This window comes from Kogia breviceps, chromosome 1, assembly GCF_026419965.1.
Source record: "Kogia breviceps isolate mKogBre1 chromosome 1, mKogBre1 haplotype 1, whole genome shotgun sequence".
NCBI classification, from domain to species: Eukaryota; Metazoa; Chordata; class Mammalia; order Artiodactyla; family Physeteridae; genus Kogia; species Kogia breviceps.
This window is the reverse complement of record NC_081310.1, coordinates 767113-792467: the sequence shown is the minus strand read 5'-3', so window position 1 is coordinate 792467 and position 25355 is coordinate 767113. Positions and strand designations below refer to the sequence as shown.

The following is a 25355-nucleotide window of genomic DNA, read 5'->3' as shown; positions in this document are numbered from 1 at the left end:
AGGACACGGGAAACCCCAGTAGAGAAGGGACTGGGGAACATCCCAGTGGGATGAATTCGGGCCAAGGTGGATCAAATTGTCACCCCCTCCCTGCACGCCTGTCGGAAGTCCTGAGACGCCGGTGCAGAGCTGGGAGTGGGGGAAAGTTAAGAAGAGAGGCGCGGCCCGGCCGCGTTCCGGGGCGGGGTCTGCACGGTGGGGCGGGGCCGGCGGCAGGGTCCGGGTGCGGCTGGCTGTACCGGGGCCTTGGCAACCGGCGGGGCGTGGTCTGAGCTTTGGGGCGTGGTCATGCCGGTTCCGGGCGTGGTCTGGGGAGCGGGGCCTGCACCGGTGCACTGGGGCCATGGCGAAAGGCGGGGCGTAGTCTGAGCTTTGGGGCGTGGCCATGCTGAGGGCCGGGACGAGCCCAGCGCTGCCTGTCGGGGCCCACTCGGGTGCGCTGCAGAAGCGCCGGGGACCACGACAAGCGGCGGGGCGGGGCCAGGCCTGCGGCGGGGCGGGACCTGCGCGGTGGGGCGGGGCCTGAGCGGTGGGGCGGGGCCTGCGGCGGCCCGGTGGCAAGCGGGCGGGTGCTGCACGCGGCGCAGGCCGAGGACGTGGCGTCGGCCTCCAACTTCCGCGCCTTCGAGCTGCTGCACCTACACTTGGACCTGCGGGCCGAGTTTGGGCCTCCGGGGCCGGGCCCGGGCAGCCGCGGGCTGAGCGGCTCGGCGGTGCTGGACTTGCGCTGCCTGGAGCCCGGCGGCGCCGCGGAGCTGCGGCTGGACTCGCACCCGTGCGTGGAGGTGACGGCGGCGGCTCTGCGGCGGGAGCGGCCGGACGCGGGGCAGCCGGAGCCGGAGCCGGAGCCGGTGCCGGTGTGCACGCGGCCCTTCTCGCACTACGGCCAGGCCCTGTGCGTGCTCTTCCCGCAGCCCTGCGTCGCCGGCGAGCGCCTGCGGGTGCAGCTCACCTACCGCGTCGGCGAGGGACCCGGGGTGAGTGCCCCAGCCCCGCGCCGGCCCCTCCTCCCGCCCCTCCTCGTGCAGATGCGCCCCCCTCATCCCCTCCCACCTCCCATCCCATCTCTACGCCCCCTCCTCGCCCAGATGCTCCCCCCACCCTTCCCTCCCACGGCACCGCTGTCTCTAGTTCACATCTGCCCGAGGAGGTCACCTCCTCCAGGCTGGACAGCAGACGGTTCACGAACAGAACTTAGGGTTGTCGCTGCTTTCGGCCTAGGCTGGGCCCTGGTGATGAGCTGCTCCGCTCTCCTCTAGGGCGGTCTGACAGTGCTGGCTGGTTACCCGCTGCTGACTCAGTCCTTTGTTCCAGGTGCCCTCCTAATGCCTCGAAACTGGGCAGTCAGTAGTGTTTCCTCCTGCGAAGTCCTGGATTTGATGAACAAAAAAATCTGAGTGAAAGTGAGAACCAGAATTAGGGTGCACCAGGCTTTGTAATAACTTGGCTTTCTCACTGTCGGTTGACTCAGATCTGAACTGGGGGGCGGGGGGCGGCAAATGTCGGCAGTCAGAAAGGGGACGGTCGTGTGTCCACATCTGTGAATGTCCGGGCGTGGCTGCCAGTCCCTTCTTGGATGGAGTGTGTGCTGCAGGTCTCAGCTGGCTGCCTGCCTGCCACGGAAGCTGCCTTATTTGGTTGCACTTCCCCTTTTGCTGTTGCAGCTCGCTCCAAGGGCAGTTCTGTTTCCATCTTTCACCATTCGGGAAGTAAATGAACCTTCTGATAGAACTTGTTTAAAAAATGGAAGTCCAAAGCAATGTTGGCTGACCTCTAAGGCAGAGGAGAAACCCAGGGACCTCTAGGGATAACATGCCACCTGGAAATGTGTTTGGTTGTTCTAGTATATTTTGGTTCCTGGTTTGGAGCAGAAATTAAATAGGATGAGTGGAAAAATTAGGCCCCCCTGGGTGTGCCTAACAAAAGTGGCGCCCCAAGTTAAATATCGGAACTAAATAGCTTTCACTTAAGATGTGGTGGCAGAGGTACACGCTTGACGAAGGGCTGTCCTTTGCCCTGTGAAGGTCTCCACTGGTGGCACTGTGCCTGTTCCTTCCTCTCATTGCCACCGTCCCAGGGAGGGCTCTCACCTTGGACACCGTGGGTCGCAGCATCTCCCTGACTTGGACTCTATAGTGTGTGTCCTGCCAGCCTCCTTCATTTTCTTCTCTTCGTGTCAATAAAACAAAGCTGAGAACCAAAGAAAACTCAAGCAAAGATGACGAGAAGGAATTGTGGTTGAGGGGATGATAGTCAGTGTTAATTGAGCTAAGCCTGACAATAGTTACATGAGTTGTCTTTATGTAAGTCCTAGTACGGTGCCTGGTACCTCTTACTGCCAACTCATTACAGTTGTTTTCATTAATAGAATTTATTTTTTAAAAAGCTGTGTAGAGGACTTCCCTGGTGGTCCAGTGGCTAAGACTCCGTGCTGCCAATGCAGGTGGCCCGGGTTCGATCCCTAGTCAGGGAACTAGATCCCACCTGCATGCCACAACTAAAGATCCCGCATGCCACAATGAAGATCCTGCGTGCCGCAACTAAGACCTGGCGCAGCCTAAATAGGTAGTTAGATAGATGTCTAGATTACCAGGAAAACTGAGCAGATAGTGCAGTCTTCATAAGCCGCTTCCACACACAAACTATTTACCCTTTACTAGTGTTTTACAAGTCGGATACATTTGTTACAGTTAATGAGACAGTATTGTTACCTATTATAAACTGGGGTCTATAGTTTTTCCAGATTTCCTTAGTTTTTTTAAAAAAATAATCACATGTTTATTGAGCAACTTTCATTTACAAGGTATTATTAGTGTTTTTTAAATTTTTATATTGGGGTATAGTTGATTTACAATGTGTAAGTTTCAGGTGTACAGCAACCTTAGTTGTTTTTAAAAAAAATTTATTTTGGACTTCCCTGGTGGCACAGTGGTTGAGAATCCGCCTGTGGATGCAGGGGACGCGGGTTCGCGCCCCGGTCCGGGAGGATCCCACATGCCGCGGAGCGGCTGGGCCCGTGAACCATGGCCGCTGAGCCTGCGCGTCTGGAGCCTGTGCTCCGCAAAGGGAGAGGCCACAGCAGTGAGAGGCCCGCGTACCACCAAAAAAAAAAAATTTATTTTAATAATTTTTTTGGCCACACGACATGCCGTGTGGGAGCATGGGACCCCAACCAGGGATGGAGCCCTCGCCCCCTGCAGTGGGCGCGCAGAGCTATAACAGCTGGACTGCCGGGGAAGTCCACAAGCTTAGTTTTTAATGTGTCTTTTTCTGCTCCAGGGTCCCACCCAGAAATCCACTGTGTGTTCCGCTGTCACGTCTCCTTTGGCTCCTCTTGCCTGTGACAGTTTCTGAGACGTTCCTGTTGTGGTGACCTTGATAGTTTGGAGGAGTGTGATACCCTCTATTGGAATTTGTCTGTTGTTTTCCTCATGATTAGACTGGGATTATGGGGGTTGGTTTGTTTTTCATAGACTATTTTTTAGAACAGTTTCGGTTTTGCAGCAAAACGGAGCAGAAGTTCACAGAGATAAGGTGTCATTTTTGTAACGTCTTATTGAGGGCAACAGTATTGACAGGATTTATGGCTGCTGTGCTGACCTCTGGTCACCGGGCTGAGGCAGAGCTTGCTGGGTTTCTGCACCAGGACGTTCCTGTCTCTCCCCTGCTTCCGTCTGGACTGGACTCTGGAATGAGACTCATCACACACACGCACACACTCTCAAGCAAAGAAAACCCCAGACACACACACACACACACACACACACACACACAGAGTCTCTCTCTCTCTCTCTCTCTCTCTCTCTCTCTCTCTCTCTCTCTCTCTCTCTCTCTCTCTCTCTCTCTCTCTCAAGCGAAGAAAACCCCAGCATCCCATTGTGTCTCCCTTGTGCCTCTTAAAAATTGGTCTCAGGACTTCCCTGGTGGTCCGGTAGTTAAGAATCTGCCTTCCAGTGCAGGGGACGTGGGTTCCATCCCTGGTCGGGGAACTGAGATCCCACGTGCCGTGGAGCAACTAAGCCCACGCGCTGCAACTGAGACCCTATGCGGCCAAATTAATTAATAATTAACTAAAAAAAGAACAAGGGCTTCCCTGGTGGCGCAGTGGTTGAGAGTCCGCCTGCCGATGCGGGGGACGCGGGTTCGTGCCCCGGTCCGGGAGGATCCCACGTGCCGCGGAGCAGCTGGGCCTGTGAGCCGTGGCCGCTGAGCCTGCACGTCCGGAGCCTGTGCTCTGCAACGGGAGAGGCCACGGCAGCGAGAGGCCCGCGTACCACAAAAAAAAAAAAAAAAAAAAAAAAAAAGAACGAGAGACACCTCAGGGAATGTTCTCGTCCTTGAGTCTCGTTCCCGGGGGGGAAACATTGGTCTCAAGTGCCTCTGCGCTCAAAGCCCTTCATCACAGCTGCCGGGTGGGTGCCCACCTCCTGGAGGGGCTCTCCTCCCTTCCTTCCTGCCGTCTAAATCCTGCCCACTTTTGAAGGTCCAGCCAGGGAGTTTTGCTTCCCCTATGAAACCCTCCTGGAGTCACCTGACCCTGTTCTAACCTCTCCGTGGTGTGCGTGCTGACACCTCCCCCCCCACCCCCGCGGTGGCATCTGTGTCACAGGTGAACTCCTCTTCGCTGTGGGCTGGATTTGGGTTTGTAAAACTCGTTCAAATGTGCTCTTGATTAAGGGCTGACAGAAGACAAGAATCATAGCCAACGCCTATAATGTAAAACACGTTCATTCTGAAAGGGTAGACGGCAGGGATGGAGAACACATACTAATCAGACTCCTTGCTATTAGCTTCTGCTTTTCTGTGTCTTTTATCACAAGTTCAAGAACAGCTTCTTCAGTATTTGTTTTTCGGTGAGAAGTTACTACCGTGGGGTGGACGGAGGAGGGAGGCAGGACCAGGGGCTCGGAGGCCACCTCAGGAATGCTTGAGACGGCCTGTGGGACACACCGAGGAGTGGCCCTCTGGTGGTGTCCACCCTGGGGAGTGGGCGTCAGACCTTGGCCTGGACTCCAGGGGGACTGAATACAGTCCGAGCTGGACTGGCGGGCGGAGGGGAGGGTCTATGGATTACCTCGAGCCTCCCTCCGGCCAGCTCTGCCCTGGCCGCGCTGCGCGTGTGCAGGATGTCAGTTCCGAAAGAAAGGTTCTTGCCTCCTCTTAGGTTTGCTGGTTGGCTCCGGAGCAGACGGCAGGAAAGAGGAAGCCCTTTGTCTACACGCAGGGTCAGGCTGTCCTGAACCGGGCCTTCTTCCCCTGCTTCGACACTCCTGCGGTGAAATGCACGTACTCCGCTCTTATTGAGGTGAGGCTGAGGGCACATGTACCTGCCCTTGGGATTGAAAAGTTCATTTCCATCAGGTCATGTTTCAGGTGGTAGATCATTACATCCATTGGGGGGACCTCTGAAAAACTCCTCCACCTGCAGAAATTTTATCTGTGCTAAATCCTGTCAGTTGAGCACAAGTTTAGTGTTTGTATGTCTTTTTGCGGTACGCGGGCCTCTCACGGCTGTGGCCTCTCCCGCTGCGGAGCACAGGCTCCGGACGCGCAGGCTCGGCGGCCACGGCTCACGGGCCCCCCCGCTCCGCGGCACATGGGATCTTCCCGGACCGGGGCACGAACCCGCGTCCCCGGCATCGGCAGGCGGTCTCCCAACCGCTGTGCCACCAGGGAAGCCCACAAGCTTAGGTTTTTGAAGCCTCTGTGCTTCTCAAGGTGGACCCCAGGCCACTGTCATCACCATACAGGTTGCTGGCCGTGCCGCCCTTCTAGCCGATCAAGAGCAGGCTCTGTCCAGGTGAAATCTCCTAAGCTTTCTCTCTTGTCAGGTCCCAGACGGCTTCACAGCTGTGATGAGTGCTAACACCTGGGAGAAGAGAGGTCCAAATAAGTTCTTCTTCCAGATGTGTCAGCCCATCCCGTCCTATCTGATAGCTTTGGCCATTGGAGATCTGGTTTCGGCTGAAGTTGGACCCAGGTAGGAGACCAAGACCCCGCAGGCAAGATTGAACCGACCTCTGGGCACAGAGGCCTCTGACCAGCGAGCGGACCTCCTGGGGTGGCTCTTGGGGTCACGTCGGAGCCTCCCGAGCCCAGGACCTTTCTGCGGCACAGGGTGTGGCCTGAATGGCCAGAGGATGTGCCCTTTCCTCCCCCTCCCTCCCATCTTCCTCCCGTGTCTGCGCTGAGACCGTCAGCCACGCAGCGGCTGCGGTCAGAGGGAGATGGGAGCCCCAGGAGCAGTTTCAGAAGATGATCTTTATTAGCATCTTTAAGGTCTAAATTACCTTCTTGCTACTATATTTGCTTTTTTATCTTTATAGCAAATCTCCCCATTTTCTCTGGCGCTTAATTCCTGGAAATGTATGGCCTTGATCTCTTTGTCTCCCTCTGGAGAGGCCCGGGGAAGCTGCTTGTCTGTTTGCTCCGGACACAGAAGCCCGGACCTGTGTTGGCAGAGGGGCCTCCGTGAAGCGAGATGGGTGTAGTGGAGATAAATCAGGATTTTGTAAGGTTTCCTGAAAAAGAAATTTGACCAGGAGCACAGGTTTCTCCTGGCTGTCATCTTACCCACCGGTGTAGCAGAGTCCTGAAGTGAGAGGGTTGGTTTGGACGTGAAGCCGGGCTCTTCCTGGCCCCGTTGCCGCCCTTCTCTCTGCCGGGCCTTCAGCCCCTGGAGGTGCTGGATTGGCTCTAGGCCTCGGGCTTCACAGCGGGGCTCAGCAGTGGCGCCAGGGCCGTGAGATCAGAGGGAGAGGTGGGTGGGGCCCTGTTGGCATCTGCTTCCAGCCGCACGCTCAGGACAGCAGCAGCCCTGAGAGACGAGGGGCCCCTTCCTGGTGGACAGGGCAGTAGATGACCAGCGAGCATGGAAAATAGACAAGGGGAGGAACATCTTTTAGGGTGTTTACTCTTGCTGAGCTTCTGTTAGTAAGAGTAGGAGCTGCTAAGGGGAAATGAGAGAGCAGTCTATCCTAAACACACTGGATCACGGAGGGTTTTTGAACCCTCTGTACTGAAGTGACGACACAGCACGTTAATCCAGGTGACAGAGCCCGGTTCACTGGTGCTGATGACTTACTCCTGCCGCCCGTCTGGTGCGCGGTCCTTGCCCCCTGGGTCACGTCGGGGGGTCTTGAGGGAGCCTGTCGAGTGGGAGGGTCTTCTGTCCAGTCCCCCTTCCCGCAGGGGGAAAGTCCTGGGCAGGAGAGACTGGTGCACGTCCCCAGGGGCCCCTTTATGTAGGGTCCCTTCTGACCCTTGCAAGCAACACTGAGGGACGTATTGCTGTCTCCAGTTTGCAGTTGAGAAACCGTGGCTTTGGTAAAGAGCCTTGTGCAGTCACGTGGCTGGTAGAACTGGCTTTCAAATGCAAGGGTTTCTGTTGCAGATCCCGTGCTTTTTGCCCCTAGAATCCTGGCGATGAGGTTCCAGCTTGACTGAGAGCATCCTGATTTCTTTGACAGAAATCTGTGTGCTGGCAGAAGTGTCGTGGGCGTCCGCGGCCTAGCCCGTTGTCACGAAGGACAGGGCTGAAGTCCTTGTTAGTTTTGGTGCCCTGGCTGGTGACCGAGCAGCTCAGCGTAGCCCCTGGGGACTGGACTCTGTGCTGGGGTCTTATTCTCAGCCGGGTGCCCTGTTTCTCCATGTGGGTTTCTCCTGGGTTGAGGGTGGCCCGAGGGCTTCTCTGCCTCCTCTGCCCCCACCCCCGACCCCCATTCCCACCCACGGCCGCACCCTGCATCCCAGGCCTGGACGCGGGCATCGCTGTGAACGGGGCGGAATCAGAAACCTCAGCAGCGTGTGGCCTCTTTCATCCTCTGCCCCTGCCGCTGGCCCTCGCCCTCTGGGGCCTCACTCCTGCCACGTCCCGCTGTGCCCACGCCTCGCCCTGAAGGGCCGGTTGCTCCCGGGGGGGCCAGCAGCCTCTCCCGGGACTTCTCCCCTGCCCGGGTGCTGACCGGTCATCTCTCGCCTGCACCCCAGTCCCTCCGGCTGGTTCTGCTGCGCCCATCCGGCCCGGGCTCCTGCCATCCCCTCTCTCCACTCAGCACCTTCCTCCACTCAGCGTCTCTCTCCTTTGAGAGACGGATAAAATAATGAAGCCGTGCGTGGTACCCGTTCACATTTCTGGTTTCTCGGTGAGAAGCTGGAACGAGAGAAAAGGTGACGCAGGCGTTTGAGAGGTTGCCGTGCGCTCAGCCGTCCTTCACTCACCTTTGCGTCTCGCGCCCCTCAAACCGGCTCCCCGGTTTTCCTTTCCGACGCCGGCCCTCCCTCCAGGCGCGGGGTCTCGGCTCTGCTTTGTGGAGACGTTCGGTCTGTCGGGTACGCTTGTGTCCCGCACGTCCGAGGTCCCTCTGTCTCTGCTCTCACGCCCCATTCGTCCGTCTGGACCCCGACGACAGGTCCTTTCTTTGTTAAAGGCAACCTCTTCATCTGACCCGCTGACTCACCCGCACCCCCATCCTCTGGGCTTTGCTTCGTCGTTTGGTCCCCTCTTCAGACCTGCAGCCTCCACCCGCAGCTGGCCAACCGGCTCTTTCCTCTCCACCCCTGGAGTCCAGTCCCCTAAACTCGCTGCAGCTGCTGGGGTAAGAGGCCGTTGCTCAGCGTGGAAGGTGCAGGGACCCGAGGACGTGCCCTCGGCCTCTGCTTCCCGATCCCGGGCCCTCCTGGCCGCTCCCCGCTGGGCCCCTCGTGGGTCTGGCTGCCCTGGGCGCAGCTGCCCCAGGTTCGGTCCTCGCCCCCGGCTGTGCCCGGGAAAGCTCACGCGCTCTCGTGTTGAGCGTGTTTCCTGTGTCCACAGCTCCCTAGACACAGTCGGATGGTGCCGCCCCCTGCGCTGCGCGGGGTTAGCTGCGTCACGTGGCACCTGGAGCCCTTTGTGCGCCGAGCTTGGGGCCTCTCCCACCCCCAGCCATCAGACCTTGGACTCTGGTCACCCCAGACCCCGGCGGTTCTCCGCCCGCACGTGCAGCCTCCTTCCCGCTACGAGCCTCCTGCTTTCGCCGCTGGGACCCCCGGCGCGGTCGGCCCGCCCCCCCCCTCCTGCTAGAACAGTCCCCGAAGTTCTGCCGAGAGGAAGCTCTCTTCGTCCTGGCCTCGCGCCCACCCGCCTGGCCGCCTGTCCCTCGACTGAGGACGTCCGTGTCGGGAGCGTCGAGGGGCCCCGACACAGGCTTCGGCTGCACGGCCCCCGAACCTGGGGTCCGCTCATCCGTGAACCCCGAGAATGGTCTCGGCCCCTCCCATCCCCTCTCGGCCTTGGCTTTCCCTCGGACTGGATCTTCTTGACGTTTTCCCCCCCCCTTACCTCTGTTTCCTCGTCTTTTTACTGTGAAAATTTCATAGTTGAAAATTCCCGCAGGAAATTGAAGGGATGATGCATCGAACACCTATCTGCCCATCGATGTTGCTGTACTAGGTTTGCTCCCGTGTGGATTTGTGGGGGTTTTTTGCTAGACCATTTAAAAGCAAGCAGATCAGCCTGCCTTCCCGAAGAGTGGAGACAGTTACCGCTTTTCTGTGAATGTGAATTTGTTTATCTCTAAAGCTTCTTTCAATTCCAAAGATTCCATTGTGAGAATCCTTTCGGATCTCTCCGGAGGTACCCCAGCGTTTCCTGCCCGAGCCACCGTATGAAGGACCTTCACACCCATCTCGTCTCCTCGCTGCGCGCCCTGCAGAGGGGACCGAGGCTCGGCGGGGGGAGGGTCTGTCGCCTGCAGGAGCCCCCCCAGCCCTCAGCCCAGTTGGCGCAGGTGCTTTCAGGACGGGTCCCGCCGTGGCCTCTGAGCACAGTGCCGCCTTCTCTGTGCCCTTGTCTCCAGGAGCTGGGTGTGGGCCGAGCCCTGCCTCATCGCAGCTGCCAAGGAGGAGTATGACGGGGTCATAGAGGAGTTCTTGGCAGCGGGAGAGAAGCTTTTCGGACCCTACGTCTGGGGAAGGTGTGGTACCGCTTGGACTCTCGTGTGTCTGTTGTCGCAGTGAGCCGGTCCTCCCCGCCCCCGGCCCTGGTCCAGGGTGGCTAGGGGAGGGGGGAGGAGGTAGGCCAGGCCTCATCCGCTGTGGCCAAGGGGGGGCCTGGGAGGGCAGGCATTGCGGCGACAGAGGCGTGCCGTGCCCACAGTTGCCGGGGTGGAGATGGGGGCGCGCTGTCGGGGACGTAGCTGACTTGCCTTTCCTGTTGCCGGAAGCAGCTCCGTACCCATTTTCTCTTCGTCATCTTCACAGTTGAGGTCCCCTAGATAAGAGGCTCCGCTGGGTCTGTGTGACCCACGTGGGCCCCTGGGGGGCTGGGTGTGATGGAGCCGACCGCGTGCCCACCGTGAGGGGCCTGGGGACTGGCTCGCTCCCCCGTACCGCCGCCCCCGTCGGCAGCCGGGACGCAGCCGGGCCCCTCACGACAGCCTCTGGCAGGTACGACGTGCTCTTCATGCCGCCGTCCTTCCCGTTTGGGGGGATGGAGAACCCCTGCCTGAGCTTCGTCAGCCCCTGCCTGCTGGCCGGGGACCGCTCCTTGGCCGGCGTCATCATCCACGAGATCGCCCACAGCTGGTTTGGGAACCTGGTCACCAACGCCAACTGGGGGGAGTTCTGGCTGAACGAAGGCTTCACCATGTACGCCCAGAGGAGGATTTCCAGCGTCCTGTTTGGTGAGCCGCCCCCGGGGACCTGCCTCCCGGCCTGGGCCCGCGAGGCTCACTTCCGGGAGTGAAGGGAGTGGGGTGCCGTGCGGGGAGCCCGTGACAGCCAGGGAGGGCCACTGGAGACAAAGTCGCGTGTAAGTAACCGTGCCCGCCTCACCGCACGTCACGCATCAGCCGGAGCTGGGGGCAGAGGGAGTCTCGAAAATGACACACACGGCGGGACGGAGGAGCGGTAGACGCGCCTCCCGCCGGGGCTGAAGCCGCCCTGTGCGCTGTCCTCCCTCGGCCGGCGTCCCCCGGGGGAGAGCGGCCCGGGCGGGTCGCCCGCGCGCCCGTTCGCTTTATGAGCGAGTCGGCAGATCACTGTCATCGTCACCTTGTGTGGAACACCTGTTTTGCACCAGATCTATCACGTGCCACCTTCCCAGTGGCTGCGTGGGGATACTGTTACTCCCATTTTACATGTGAGTTCACTGCGGGTCAGAGAGGACGGGAAATGTCCCTCAGCCACTTAGCAGGCGAGGGCAGACCTCAAATTGAGCCCAGCTGTGCTTTTCACATACATTCTCGGGAACCCCCTGGCGGTCCAGTGGTTAGGACTCTGCGCTTTCACTGCCGAGGCTGTGGGTTCGATCCCTGGTCGGGGAACTCAGATCCCGTAAGCCACGTAGCACAGCCAAAAAATAAAATAAAAGTACATTATCAACACAATCTCCTTATTGGAAACCCATGGTGTATCAGGTGCTTTTGTTATTTTTATTATTTCTCTGATCAGAATCTATTTTGGCACCTATGGAAAAGCACACACAAAAATACTTATCTGTAATCTCACTGTTCAGAGATGATCGATGGTTATCCTTTCAAACATTTTTCTCTGTGTGTGTGTGTGTGTGTGTGTGTGTGTGTATCATCAGACTGTACATGGTTTTAGAACTGCCTTTTTTTTTAATATAATAAAGTTAAACATTTTCCCAAGTCACTAAATTTTCTTCTATAGCTCCAGAGTACGGAGGCCTCATCATTTATTCAGTCAACCTCCAGCTGTTATAGGTTGTTTTCAATTTTCAAACGAAATAATATTCTGACAAACATCTTTACGTAGGTTCACGTGCATCTCAGATGATTTCAGTAAAGATAAATTTCTAGAAACATAATTTCAGGACCTGGACATTTTGAAGGCTTTTTCTGTTTGTTTGTTTAGCATATATTGTCTCCTGCTTCCCAAGTTTACACTTTCATCCAGAGCATATAAAGCAGTAGTGTACTGGCCGCTAGGGCGGCTGCACGCAGCTGTTCGTGTGCACCGTGCGCCTGAGGACACTGAGGCTGGTGGGGGCGGGGGGGGGGGGGTCACTGGCCCCGATCAGAGCATCTCGCGAGCGGCGGCGGCGGCTGCTCCGCACCCGGGCCCTCCCCAACACTGTCCCCTCGGTGGCTGTTCTTTTTCCCCGCGGCATGTGGGATCTTCGTTCCCCGACCAGGGATCGAACCCGGGCCCTCCGTAGCGAAAGCGCCGAGTCCTGACCACCGGACCGCCAGGGAACTCCCTCCCTCAGTCGCGTCTTTAGAGCCAGGAGGAGACTCAGATGCTAGAAAAATCTTGGGTGACAGTTCCTCTCGTCTGACAGAACAGTCAGATGAAGAGATTCTATTTTCGTGGGAGATCAAATTACCATCTCCGCAGATGACAACACGCTGAAGGGAAAGGGCACTTACTGTCAGCGGAGGTGTGGGCGGGGGAGGCTGAGGGGTCGGCCCCCGCTGCCCGCCGTCCCAGGGGAGCGCCACCCCCAGGCTTTGGGCCTGCGTCCTCTTTTCGGGGCCTCGGGGGGCCCCGCTGGGGGTGCCAGCCGCTTTCCTGTCGCGCAGGAACCGCCTACACCTGCTTGGAAGCCGCCACCGGGCGGGCTCTGCTTCGGCAGCACGTGGACATCACGGGCGAGGAGCACCCTCTGAACAAGCTGCGCGTGAAGCTCGAGCCAGGTCGGGGCCCCCTGGCCACCGCCCCGCCCCCGTCGGGCTGGACACGCCTGGGTCGCCCCTGGGGAGGGAGGAGCCCCCAGGCCGCTCCTGAGTGACTCCGAGAGGCTCTGTGTGTCTGGGTCCCTGTCACTTGTCCCTTTGCCGCCCCTGGCCCATGGTCAGCTCAGCCCCGCGGCGCTTCTAGAGCGAGGTCACCCTCGCCTTACCGAGGCCGTGACCCAGCACCAGAAAGCTCGTGACTGCTCTGAGGTCATGGAGTTTTTTCTTTTTTTTTTTTGCGGTACGTGGGCCTCTCACTGCTGTGGCCTCTCCCGTTGCGGAGCACAGGCTCCGGACGCGCAGGCGCAGCGGCCACGGCTCACCGGCCCAGCCGCTCCGCGGCACGTGGGATCCTCCCGGACCGGGGCTCGAACCCGCGTCTCCGTCATCGGCAGGCGGACTCTCAACCGCCGCGCCACCGGGGAAGCCCCAAGGTCATGGATTTTTGTTTCCTAAGATGTTTCTTCAGTTCCACGTGTGACTAAACTTAAACCTTTCTGTTTAGTTAAACCTCGTGTTCCTCGATGCCTCTTGACCCTGACCATGAACTTCCTGTAGATGGGCAGTCAGTTCTGTTTACTCCAGAACATGCACAGAACCCACCCCGCCCCGGTCTGGGCAGGCGCAGCGCTTGTGGGTGCCCCGTGGGGCTGCGAAGGCGTTGGGTGGAAGGACCCCCGAGCACAGAGCCCCGGGCAGGGGGCCGCTGTGATCCCCCCCGAGCCTTCTCTCTCTGTCCTCCCACTGGGTCCATCTTCAAGTCCCTCGAGAGAGGCCAGGATGGACCCGGAACATTCCTGGCCTTGCTGTTCCTGGGAAGCTGAATTCCGGTCTCTTCCGCGGCTGCTCTTTGAATCCAGAACTTTCTCTGCAGGTGTCGACCCAGACGATACTTACAACGAGACCCCCTACGAGAAAGGCTTCTGCTTTGTCTCCTACCTGGCCCACCTGGTGGGTGACCAGGACCAGTTTGACGAGTTCCTCAAGGTACATCAGCTCTGAGGTGAGGGGAGACAAGCGGGGGCCCTGCTGCCGGGGCTCTGGGTGACCGACCGTGCCTCCCTCCCTCCCTTGCTCCTCACAGGCCTACGTGGACGAGTTTAAGTTCCAGAGTGTCCTGGCCGATGACTTTCTGGAATTCTTCTTGGACTATTTCCCTGAGCTGAAGAGGAGGAGGGTGGATTCCATCCCGGGTGAGCAGAGAAGCCGGCCCACCGCTTCTAGGTGGTCGTGGGGGGTGGGGTCTGGTCCACGCCTGAGGGGCTGAGGTGCGCCCCTAGGGGCGGCTTTTCGGGGCAGACCCAGGGGCCCAGGCTCTGCCCCGCAGAAGGAACTCTCTCACCCCCTGGCCTCCTTTCCCCACTTCGCTCTTGTGCTGCGCTCTGTCTTCTGGTTTCCTCATCCCCGGACACACGTAGCCAGACCCTTAGCTCTACCCGGGCTGCCCCTGCCCCGAGGGGCCCCCAGGGCAGGAATGGGGCGGCGGCCCCGCCTGGGGAGCGCGTGCGGGGCCTGCTTCCTAAGAGAGGGCGAGCACGGCCCGTCGCGGGCCAGGCAGCGCGTTAGATGTGTGCCCACTTCCTGCTCCATGCTGGGCGCCGTCCAGCCAGCCGCCGGCCAGCTAGTGAGGGGCGGGGCCGGGCGGGACCCCAGGAGCCCAGGAGCCTCAGCCCGTGGGGGCGGGTCGCGGGGGCGGGGCCGCGCCTGTGCACGTGGCTCGGACGGCCCGTCGGCAGCACAGAACGCGCGCGCGCGCGGAAAGGGGTGGGGGCGGCCGGGTCCGTGAGACGGTGTCTAGGCGTCACGCTGGCTGGGACCCTGCGGAGCAGGTGACCGGACGGGGCAGAGCCGCCGGCGCTGGGGGAAGGGCTTGGGACGGACGGCGGCTCGAGGTCCCGGAGCCGCCCGGGCAGGCGGACCGTGATGCCGCTGGGGTATTCTGACGGTTTCTTCTCTACTTCTGGCAACAGGGCTTGAATTTGATCGCTGGCTAAACACCCCGGGCTGGCCCCCCTACCTCCCTGACCTCTCCCCCGGGGACTCCCTCATGAGGCCGGCCGAGGAGCTGGCCCAGCTGTGGGCGGCTGAGGAGCTGGACGTGAGGGCCATTGAGGCTGTGTCCACCTCTGCCTGGAAGACCTACCAGCTGGTTTATTTCCTGGATAAGATCCTCCAGAAATCTCCTCTCCCTCCCGGTGAGAAACAGTGGGTTGTTCCTTCGAGGTTGGAGGGAGACAGACTTGCGACGCTTGTCCCAGGTGGCTGCGGGGCCTGGGAGGGAGGGTGGCGGGCGGACAGGAGCCCAGGGCAAGGGGTGCGACGGCGGCAGAACGCAGGCGCCCGCACGAGCACTGCGGGTGGGAAGCCGTGAGGCCTGCTGCTCGTGGGTGGGGTCCTCGGCTCATGCAGGTCGTTCTCCCCAGCTCCCCCCGCTCTGACGCCACCTAATCCTCGGCGCTGCTCCGTGACCCCAGGGACCAGGGAACGAACCCGAGGCACAGACAGATCCCACAGCCAGTAGACGTGGGGCTGGGGTCTGGACCTGCGGGGCTGCAGCGCTTCAGCACACGTGGTTTGTTGCTGCTCAGCCAGAAGTAGCATTCACCAAGGGGTGTTAACTCAGGAAAACGGAGCAAGCTGACGTTTGGCAGGTTGGCGGTGGGATGTTTGAGGCAGGTGCGCAGGCTTTAGTCCGGGAAGGAAGGTGGCGTGACCACAGGAAGTCTATATTAAGGGAAGGTTGGAGGAAGAGCCATGGGAATTACAGCAAAGTGAAGACGAGGCATGACGGCCTCGGGCCTGAAGGAGCAGGAAGAGTGGGTGGTCCGCACCTCCGTGAAGTTCCTCCTGGTGCCCTTGGGGGGCCTCGGCCACACACATGGCCGCCTCAGCTCATGGTCTGCGGGCGGGTGAAGTCACTAATGACCTGTTTCTTTTCTCCAGGGAATGTGAGAAAACTTGGAGAGACGTACCCGAAGATCTCAAATGCCCAGAATGCGGAGCTACGGCTGCGATGGGGCCAGATTGTCCTCAAGAACGACCACCAGGAGGATTTCTGGAAAGTGAGGGATTTCCTGCACAGCCAGGTGGGTGACCTCCACCTGCCTGTCCCCCTCACGCACACGGCAGGCAGGGCCTCTCGGACCGCCCTCTCGGGAGCAGGGGTGAAGGGCCTGGCGGGGTCCCGTGAGCAGGCTGTGATGCCGCCTTGGGGGAGAAGCCCCGGGCCGGGAGCCCCTGCAGGTCAGCCAGGGAGGCCTGCGGGGAAAGGGCCAGTCGGCACTGACCCGAGGCAGGGAAGGTCTTGCGTCCGCGGGGCTGGTCTCGGGGAGAGCCCGGAGGCCAGGAAAGGTAAGTGAAGGTGAGATTATAGGCTCCTGCTCCTGGGGGAAGCCGGTGACCTGGGAGGGTTCAGAGGCCTGCTGGACCCAGGTCACCCGGGAGCGCTGCCCTGCCGGGGAGGGGCCCACGGCTCTCAGGATGAACCATTCCACAAGTTTCCAGAGCCGGGCTGTGGACAAGCCGTGCGCAGACTCCCTCACCTGTTGGCAGGTACCTGCTGCCAGGTTCTCGAGCCCCTGAAGGCTTCCTGGCCTCCGGGTGTCAGGTGTGGCTGCTGAAGGTGCGGGTTTCCTTCTGCTTGGCTGCAGGCGGTCCTTCTGGGGCCCTGGTTTAGGTTTAGGTTCTGCAGCCTTTGCCGTGAGTTGTTGCCTCGGTGCCTGACCACTTAGAGCTCTGAAAGTTTGGAGTCTCCCATGTGCCAACGCCCTACTTGGTTCTGTTGAGTGTAGACGTCTCCAGGAGGGTGACTACCGAGCCCCAGCCGCATAGATCTCTGCCCGCCAAGAAGATTCTGGAACACAAGCCCTCGTGTCTGGGAAGCCCCTCGTTCCAGCAGTGATACCCGTATCCCTTTTGGCCCCTGATCGCGAGGCTGTCACATGAACCCGGGGCAGGGGCTGGGGGCTGCAGACCACCGAGCAGGCTGACACGCCTTGAGCACGCGTGTCTCTTGCAGGGGAAGCAGAAGTACACCCTCCCACTGTACCACGCCATGATGGGGGGCAGTGAGGCCGCCCAGACCCTCGCCAAGGAGACCTTCGCGGCCACGGCCTCCCAGCTCCACAGCAACGTGGCCCACTACGTCCAGCAGATCGTGGCGCCCCCGGGCAGGTAGAGGCCCCCCCCCGTGGCCTCTGCGTCTGCAGACCGCCAACTCCAGCTCTCATCAGCTTCCCAAGTTCACGTCCCCGTGGCGTAACCTGTTCTCCGGGCTCGGTGTTTGGGGCTCTGGGCCTCTGCTCTGACTGGACGGCTCCGGACCCGTCCTGCGACCAGGAACCTCCGTGCTCTCTGGGCTGGCTGGGCGGCAGGCTTCGCCCTCCCCGCCTGGGTCTTGGGAAAAGCAGGAAGGATTTTCTTTTCTCTCTCTCTCTTTTCTTTTGTTTTTTGGCTGATTCTCGAAGTACCGTGCAAAGGGCTGATTTCTGGTGAATCCTCTTTCAGGTTGAATCATTATTTTAATAAATATTTTTAAGTGAAATCCCTTCTCCCAGGCCCCCTCTCTGTTCTGAGCAAGTCAGGGGGAGACCCAGAGCAGGACGCCGGCTCCCTGTTCTTTAGGAGCGTGGGCTGGAGGAGGTGGGGTTCCCACAGGAGCCTGTGAAGCCGCATCCCTCCGTGCAGCCTATCGCCGCCCCTTCCTCTTCACCGGAGCTGCTAATAAGTGCTCACTGCAGTGCTCTCCCTGCAGCCTCTCGCCAGCGTGGGCCTCGCGGGGCCTCGGCCTCCCTGGTCCTGGGTACCGGGCTCCGTGTGGTCCGTAGTAGAGTCTGTTCAGAACCTGGCACTAAGCTCCGATTTCCACGTGGGGATCGGCGGTTAGCGACTTGGGGTGGGGGGTGGGGGGTGGGGCGACGGGAGGGTCGCACAGAAGTATTTCAGGATCTTTAAGTTGTTTTCCTAGATCCAGGGTCTCCCTGGTGGCTGGCTGCCAGGCGGTCGGCACAGACCTCCCAGCACGCCCTGCACTGTGGGAGCGAGGCCGCCGGGGCGCCTGCGCCTGCACCCGGCGGCTCCTGACTGCTGTTACAGGCGGGACTACTGGGGGCCGGCCAGACGCCTCCCCGCTCCCTGCTCCGGGCCCGGCCGCTCAGCTCTGCGCCCAGCGGTGTCCTTCCTGGTTCCGTGCAGACCCTGGGGCGCCGAGGAGCCCCGCGGGACCCCTTCTGCAGCCGGAGCCTGAGTGCAGCTTCACAGCCAGGCGTCCTGAGCTGTGCCCCCAGCTGTCCCGCCAGGTGGGCCTGCGACAGCGCCTCTCCTGCCCCCTCCACAGCCCTCTCCCAGCCAGGTGCTCTCGGAGGGCTGGCCGGGAGCACGTGAGCCGTCTGGAGCTGGAGCCGGTTCTCCCACATTCCAGGGCGAGGGACAGGGTAGAGGGCGTGCCTCGGGCTGTGGGGGAGGCCCCTGAAGGGCTGGGGAGCTGCTGCCCCAGAGCTCGGCTCCCCACCGTGGCCCGTGGGGGGGACCCTGGACCTTAATGCTCTGCGGGGCACCCAGCAGAGTCAGCGACGGGGCGAGAGGCAGACCCCTGGGACAGACCTCTTAGTCCTACAGGTTAAAGGAAAGGGGTCTGGGGCGCGGCCTTTCACTCGAGGCCGGGCCTCCCAGGGCCTTGGCGTTAGCCAAGGAGGAGGGGAAAGAGATGCTCAGATGCTGCCTCTTTGATGCGTAAAGATCTGAGGGATCGGTAAGTCCGGAGGGCCTTGTCTTCATGGATGGCAGACGGAAGAGGCCCCAGGACCCGTCTGTGCCCCCTCACCAGCCTGTGCCGTCCCTACGCAGGTCTCTGTGGTCTGCGGGACACGGCCCGTGCGGTTAGGACTGAGTTCGTGGAGGGGACCCGGGTAGGAGGGGTTGCCTTGCCCACAGGGAGGGCGAGGGCCTCTGGAAGGAGCGCCAGTTGGGGGCCTTACACCTCAGCCCCGCTTAACTGGCTCCGCGTGGCCTGGGCAAGTCTTCAACCCTCGAGCTGCCGCCTGCTCGTCTGTAACGTGGGGATCACCTCACATCCTGACGACTCTCGTCAGGGTTAGACGGAGCCCTGCTAACACGGCCTGGCCCCTGACGAGCGCGGAGCCGGCCCAGGTAGCCGGGCCTCTGACGCTAGGGGGCAGCAGGTATGTGCCGCTGAGCCGTGTGCGTGGCGATGACATGGAGGCCAGATAGAGGGGTAAACACGTCCACGTGGGTCCGGCCCCTCCCTCGGCAGCCTGACGCGGTGGGCTGCGCCAGGGGCCGGGGTAAGTCCTTCGGAGCAGAGCCAGGTCCTCCAGAGGGGGCTGCAGCGACTCTGATGCCTGGATGTCGTCCTGCAGGCAAAGGATGCCGAGACGTTGCCAACTAAGTGATGCCAGCGGTGGCCCTGTGGCTGGGGACGCTGGGGCCCTGGGCAAGGCCGGCAGGCCGTGAACATTGCCCGGTGTCTGGAGAGCCTTCCAGCCTGAATCCCGGGCGTCGTGGGAAGGATCCCCAGACCTCCATATCTTCCCTCCCTGCCAGGCCCCCCTGTCCTCAGACCTGCAGACGTTTGGGGGCCAGGAGCCTTCCTGACCCAGTTCTGACCCAGATTCCCCACCCCTCCCCGCTTCAGCCCATCCCTGGCCTGGCCCCCCAGAGGAATTTCCTGAGCCAGAGGGTGGCCAGAAGTGCAGATGCCCACCCAGCGTCCACCTGCCAGCCGCCCAGGCCACTGCCCTGTGCCCAGCCCCAGAGGGTGCGGGATGACAGACCCTGACAATCATTAAACCAGCCGGGCCTGATTTCCCAGCACCGCCGGCCTGGATCCCGGCCAAGTGGCACAAAATATGCAAATCACCTGGGGCCAGGAGCCCAGTCTAAAGGCCAGGAAATCCCCTCGACCAATGAGCCACCAGCTCAGGTTACCGCGGGTGCCTATAAAGGCCCGGGCACGGGCGGAGCTCGGAGCTTCTACTCAGCGCGGTGGGAGCGCGGCCTTCGCGTCAGCGCTACCTGGCGGAGCTTTCCCCCTGGATTTCCTCCGCCTGCCGCCCGCCTGCTGCCCCTAAACCCGCCTGCCACACCCTCGGCTGCCAAGGTAGGACCCCTGCCTGTCACATTCCCCCGCCTGGCCCCGGGGGCGGGGGGGGGGGGGGGACTGGGGAGGGGCCGGTGGAGCTTGGTTCTGAGCCTGCCCAAGCAGGAGTGCAGGGCTGGGCGGTGTCCTGAGGGCCCCACAGCCTGTCCCTGCGAAGGACGGAGTGGCCATGGCTGCCGGCCCCACTCGTGGGCCCAGGAGGGCAGAGGAGGAGCCTGGCGGGAGGCCTTGTGCGCCCCGCCAGCACACCCTCCGTCCCCCGGGCTCTAACACCCTGGAGCCCTTCTTGAGGAGAGGGTGTCCTAAGAGATGTTGACCTTCGCGCCCTTGGGCCCCTGGCTCTCACCAGCCTTGCCCTCCCTTCCCAGGTAGCCTCATGGCTGCAACCTGTGAGATTAGCAACGTTTTTAGCAACTACTTCAGTACGATGTACAGCCCGGAGGACCCCAATCTGGCCTCTGTTCCCCCTGCCGCCGCTTTCGGGGCCGATGACCTGGTGCTGGCTCTCAGCAGCCCACAGATGCCCCTGGAGGGCACAGGTGGGTCTCAGGAGGGGCTGGGCGTTTGGGGAGGGGGGACATCCGTCTAAGAGCCTGGGACAAGTGGGGGATCGGGCAGGGGCAGGGCTGGGGTGAGCTGTAAGAAGCTGGGGTGTTGGGATTTGGGGGCTGTGCCTGGCGGGGGTGCTGGCCGGGGTGTTGTGAGCACCACCGCCCGCCCCGCTCCTAGCGGGGTGCTCTGAGAGCCCAGGTGGGGCCCCCGGAACCCCCAGCTGGCCCCAGAAGGGGGCTGACCCATCGCCGTGCCGGCCCCTTGCAGACAAGGCCAGCTGGTTGGGGGAGCAGCCCCAGCTCTGGTCCAAGGCCCAGGTCCTGGACTGGATCAGCTACCAAGCGCAGAAGCACAGGTACGACGCCAGCGCCATCGACCTCTCGCGCTGTGACATGGACGGGGCCGCACTCTGCCGCTGCGCCCCTGAGGAGCTGCGCCTGGCCTTCGGGCCCCTGGGGGACCAGCTCTACTCCCAGCTGTGGGACCTCAGTGAGTCCTGGAGGGGAGCCCGCCTCCTGCCCCGCCCCCTCCTCAGTCAGGGAGGCTGGTCTGGAGACTGGCCCGAGGGCACCACCAGGGAGAGAGCCCCAGGGAGGGGAGGGGAGACGAGACCCCTGGGCTCTGACCCGCTTCTCATCAGCTTCCAGCTTTCCCGACGAGCTCAGCTGGATCATGGAGCTTCTGGAGAAGGACAGCATGGCGCTTCAGGAGCCCCTCGGGGACCAGGGCCCCTTCGGTGAAAGCCCCCTTCTCTCCACCCCTCCCAGCCTGTCTTGCCCCCTCTCTGCCCCACCCCACCCCCCAGCTGGGAGAGTCAGGGCCCCCTCTGAACTCTCACCTCCCCCCAGACCAGGGAAGCCCCTTCGCCCAGGAGATGCTTGAGGACTGCAGACAGGCCAGCCCCTTCTACCCCGGCAGCTTCGGCACGGGGGCCCCCTCCCCGGGCAGCTCTGACGTCTCCACCGCAGGTGAGCCCTCGGGCATCTGCCCACAGCCTCCCCTCCCCAGATGCCCTGAGCGCTGGCGCCCCGCGCTAGACCCCGGGCTTTCTGGGAGGACCGGAAGGGGCTCACTCTGACCCGCCCCTGCAGGGTCTGGCGCTTCTCAGAGCCCCCAGGCCTCAGACTCCGGTGGAAGCGACGCGGACCTGGACGCCCCGGACAGCAAGCTCTTCCCTGGGGGTGAGTGGGGTGCAGGCAGCCTCCTGGTCCCCGTGGGTGCCCCACTGGCAGTGCTCAGGGGCCGGCCCCCTGCCCCACCACCTCAGTGTTTTCCTGGAGGGGGGCTGTCCCCTAGCAGCCCCCCTCCCTCCCTCTCCTGACCTTCCATCTCTCCCCACAGACGGCCTTCCCGACTACAAGAAGGGCGACCTTAAGCATGGGAAGCGGAAACGGGGCCGGCCCCGAAAGCTGAGCAAGGACTCCCGGGAGTGTCTTGAGGGCAAGCAGAGCAAGCGCGGTGAGAGGGGGCCCTGCGCGGCTGGGGGCCGCGGTGGGGCCGGTGGGGCCTCTCTCCTGAGCCGTGGGCCCTTCACGTGCTCCGTGCGTGGGGCCAGGGCGTGCGTGGTCACCGCCCGGTGGCAGGGCCTGGCTGGTCCTGCGTGGTGCAGCCGCAGTGCAGCCGGGGCGGCTTCGGGAAGGGCGGGGCTGGCGTCCGGGCCTCCCGCCCACCCCTCGTCCCGCCCGAGGGCCACACTTGCCGGCGGGTGCTGGGCAGGCTCGGGCAGGGACAGCGGCTCGGCCGCTGGACGCCCCGTCCACCCACCAAGTCCCTGCCCCCTGGCCTTGGCCCTTGAGCGGGCTCCTGCCACCAGAGCCCCCGGAGGGGCCCCCGCAGCTCTTTCTCATCCGCACGTGCAAGCCCTCCCGCGCAGTGGGCCTGCGTGCTTCTCGGGGTCATTCTTCCCGGGAAGCTGTCCCCTTGTCCCCCAGGCCGGGGCCAGCTCTGTGTCCTGCACCTACTGAGCTCTCGCCACCTTTTGCTGTATTTGCTTTTTTACCGTGACCCCTCAAAACCGTGAGCCCCTCAGCGCGGTACCGTGTCTCCGCTGCTCTTGCATCCCAGCCAGACGTTTGATCAGTATCTGAGCGCGTTAAACCTCTGTGCCGTGTGAGACGTGGTCTTCCTGGAGCTTCCCCGGCTGTCCGGTGGGGGAGGCCAGGAGGGAGGCAGCCGTCAGCAGGCTGTGCGCCGGGATGGGAAGTGGCCGTGGTCAGGGGTACCCTGGGAGCCTGACGGAGCCTGGCCTTGTAGCCCCCAGAGGCACCCACCTGTGGGAGTTCATCCGCGACATCCTCATCCACCCGGAGCTCAACGAGGGCCTCATGAAGTGGGAGAACCGGCAAGACGGCGTCTTCAAGTTCCTGCGCTCGGAGGCCGTGGCCCAGCTCTGGGGCCAGAAGAAAAAGAACAGCAGCATGACCTACGAGAAGCTGAGCAGGGCCATGAGGTGCGCGGGCCTCGCTGCCCGGCCGCGGCGGCCGTTGGCGCCGTCAGAGCCCCCCCCCTTCCGACGGGTGTGAGTCCCGGGCGGCGAGGAACCACGGGGTCTGGCCACCTCGTGGACTGAGCGGGAGCCTGGGGGGCGCTGGCCAGCCTGCAGCGCACGCTGAACTTGGCCAGACAGCATTTCTTTGTATCGGCCGCAAGGCTCGTCCTAAGAGAGGCACTTGGTGGTGAAGAGGGCGGTAGCCAAGGCCCACGCCATTGAAGCCATTGAGTTGCCTGGCTCTGGACCGTGGTTTCCCCACAGACCACCGCGAAGGCTTCCTCCACCCTAAAATCACGTGGCTTCATGACGGGCCCAGGACAGAGGCGAAAGCCGCACAGAAGCCGGGGCCTGGCCGGGTGCTGGGGGACAGAGCAGGACGAAGGGGCAGAGGCTCCTCCGTACAGGAAGCGGCTCGGGCCCGGGTCGGCCGGGCTGCAGCCCAGCGGGGCAGGTCGCCCGGGGACTCCTGGCGGGGCGGCCCCTTCCTGGGCGCCTCTGACCGCCCTTCTGCCCTCAGGTATTACTACAAACGGGAGATCCTGGAGCGGGTGGACGGCCGGCGGCTTGTCTACAAGTTCGGCAAGAACTCCAGCGGCTGGAAGGAGGAGGAGGTGGTCGGGCACAGGAACTGAGGGTCGGACCAGCCCTGCGACCAAAGCTCGGACTTGAGGCTGCGGCCCCCGGAGAGGACCACCAGCACGTCTGGTCACGTGCCCTGCGCCGTGAGAGAAGCTGAGGCTCTGGCTCCTGTCGGCCGTTGTCCTGGCATCTGGGGCAGGTGGCCTCTGCTCTCTGTCCTCCTCTTGGAATTACAAGCCTGGTGTTTGAGGCGACTTGTGTGAAGGCTGTAGCTGCGCTTGCGGCTCCTTCTGTCTGGGCCTCGTCAGACCCGATCAGACCCCAGGGGCGGACACCTCCCTCCTACGGAGGCTGGAGCGGGCTGAGAAGGCTGGGGGGCCCTGGGCCCTGAGAAGGGCCCCCTCTTTCTAGACTGGCTTCCCCCTCCCCGCTCAGTGCTTGGACTCCGCGGGCGGGGGTCAGAGCACTCCGTAATTTATGTGCTATAAATACAGATATGTACATAGAGATCTATTTTTTCTAAGACACTCCCCTCCTGCCCCTCCCTCACCGGGTGCTGGTGGCCACACTGACTGTTCTAGGCCCTCTGCTGGACCAGCGAGGAGCAGGGCGATGCCGGGACCCTTGGGACGGGGCTCCTGGCTCCCTCCTGTGAATGGGGGCAGAGACCTCCAATAAAGTGCCTTCTGGACTTTTTCTAACCTTTGTCCTAGCTACCTGTACACCGAAGTCTGGAGCTCTGGCCCGGATGTGGGCAATGGGGTTGGCTTAGGGGACGCGGGCAGGGGTCTGCCAGCTGGAGGTGAGGTGGAGGCTGAGGTTGGGGGAGAGGGAGGGGACGGGTGATCCTTCCTTGGAGCTTGGGCTGTCCTGCAGCCACGAAGCACCTGCGGGGCGACCTGGGCCGAGCCAGGCCGCTGCAGCCCGCTGCCCCGCTGTCAGGCCGCTGTGCCCGGGCGTCCACTAAGGAGTCTGGAATTGCGTGTCTGGCCTTGTGGAGTAGATGTGCATTCCAGCCAAGCTGGCTGCAAGCTGAATATCTGTAAGATGAATCCAAGCTTTCGTTGTCGGACGTGAAATCGGAGTTATGATCTTGCGGAGGGAAAAACAAACAAAGCGAGATGAGTGCTTGAGGAGGACTCGGGGGAGGAGGAATGGTTGGCCTGGTCTACGTGGCACCTCGGCCCCCGCTGCCGCTGCGTGGCCCCTCCCCACGAGGGAGACTGACAGCTCGGGTCACGGACGCAGAGGGGGGCTCGGCAGCCCCGGGGACTCAGCCGTGGTCCCTGCCGTCTCCCCAGAGGCTTCTCCAGGGTTGGGGCTCCTCTGACGGTGTCCTCAGCAGACTCCAGAAGTTACTGCTCTGTCTGCACAGAATGACACCTCTGGGTTCAGGTGGGGCTGCAGGTGGGGGCTCCTCGTGAAGAACGTCTCCCAGAGTGGAGCTCCTTAAGTCTGAGGCCTCGAGTTCTGGGGGAGCACTTTAAAAAGCCATTTTGTGCGTTCGAAAGGTTGTTTAGCTGTTTTAGAAATAGCAGATTATTCACCAAAGGGATGCGGGTAAGAAAGGGATCTGAGAAAAACAGGTGTGTGCTGGTGTGTGCGTGTGTGCATGGGGCTCACTCAGGAGGACAGGGCCTGGGGGCTAGGAGGGTGGGGAGGTCGCTCACGAGGGGATGGAGTCAGGAAAGAAGCCAGAGTCCTCTGGAGCCCTTGGGGAAGAAGTCTCCTTGCGGAAGTGGGTACCGGGTGAGCCCTGGGGTTTAGTCTCCAGCAGTCCCCACTTCCCCGCGGCTGCTTTATCGGGGGTCCCGGCCTAATAATCACCTCATTTCTTGAAAATGACCAAGTGCGGGCGCTGTGCTCACCTCTCCGCCCGCGTTATCTGGGGTCCTCGCGCCCCCAGAGGGTCACCCACGTTGCCTGAGTCCCTTCTGAG

General features: G+C 61.9%; 2 protein-coding genes across 2 annotated transcripts; both read left to right on the top strand.

Moving 5' to 3' along the window:
- The first annotated feature begins 288 nt into the window (after window positions 1–288).
- On the top strand, window positions 289–17226 carry RNPEP (arginyl aminopeptidase). Its single transcript, XM_067020657.1, has 12 exons — window positions 289–353; window positions 446–977; window positions 5165–5305; window positions 5832–5980; window positions 9837–9953; window positions 10426–10661; window positions 12525–12638; window positions 13552–13664; window positions 13762–13870; window positions 14648–14872; window positions 15621–15763; window positions 16696–17226. Exons 1-12 carry the CDS (start codon window positions 289–291, stop codon window positions 16852–16854), a joined length of 2103 nt encoding a protein of 700 aa, XP_066876758.1. The 3' UTR covers window positions 16855–17226.
- Window positions 17227–17757: 531 nt separating this feature from the next.
- On the top strand, window positions 17758–24115 carry ELF3 (E74 like ETS transcription factor 3). Its single transcript, XM_067027024.1, has 10 exons — window positions 17758–17974; window positions 19055–19794; window positions 20163–20333; window positions 20614–20835; window positions 20987–21082; window positions 21195–21314; window positions 21438–21527; window positions 21688–21804; window positions 22600–22795; window positions 23355–24115. Exons 3-10 carry the CDS (start codon window positions 20171–20173, stop codon window positions 23467–23469), a joined length of 1119 nt encoding a protein of 372 aa, XP_066883125.1. The 5' UTR covers window positions 17758–17974; window positions 19055–19794; window positions 20163–20170; the 3' UTR covers window positions 23470–24115.
- Window positions 24116–25355: the final 1240 nt, after the last annotated feature.

Excerpts from the sequence above, each read along its gene's own strand:
- RNPEP (XM_067020657.1), top strand. The coding sequence starts at position 289 with ATGCCGGTTCCGGGCGTGGTCTGGGGAGCGGGGCCTGCACCGGTGCAC. Across the intron at positions 5,981-9,836 it reads TCGGCTGAAGTTGGACCCAG|GAGCTGGGTGTGGGCCGAGC; the intron begins GTAGGAGACCAA and ends CCTTGTCTCCAG. Across the intron at positions 13,665-13,761 it reads AGTTTGACGAGTTCCTCAAG|GCCTACGTGGACGAGTTTAA; the intron begins GTACATCAGCTC and ends TGCTCCTCACAG.
- ELF3 (XM_067027024.1), top strand. The coding sequence starts at position 20,171 with ATGGCTGCAACCTGTGAGATTAGCAACGTTTTTAGCAACTACTTCAGT. Across the intron at positions 21,315-21,437 it reads CTCTGACGTCTCCACCGCAG|GGTCTGGCGCTTCTCAGAGC; the intron begins GTGAGCCCTCGG and ends CCGCCCCTGCAG. Across the intron at positions 21,805-22,599 it reads GGGCAAGCAGAGCAAGCGCG|CCCCCAGAGGCACCCACCTG; the intron begins GTGAGAGGGGGC and ends CTGGCCTTGTAG.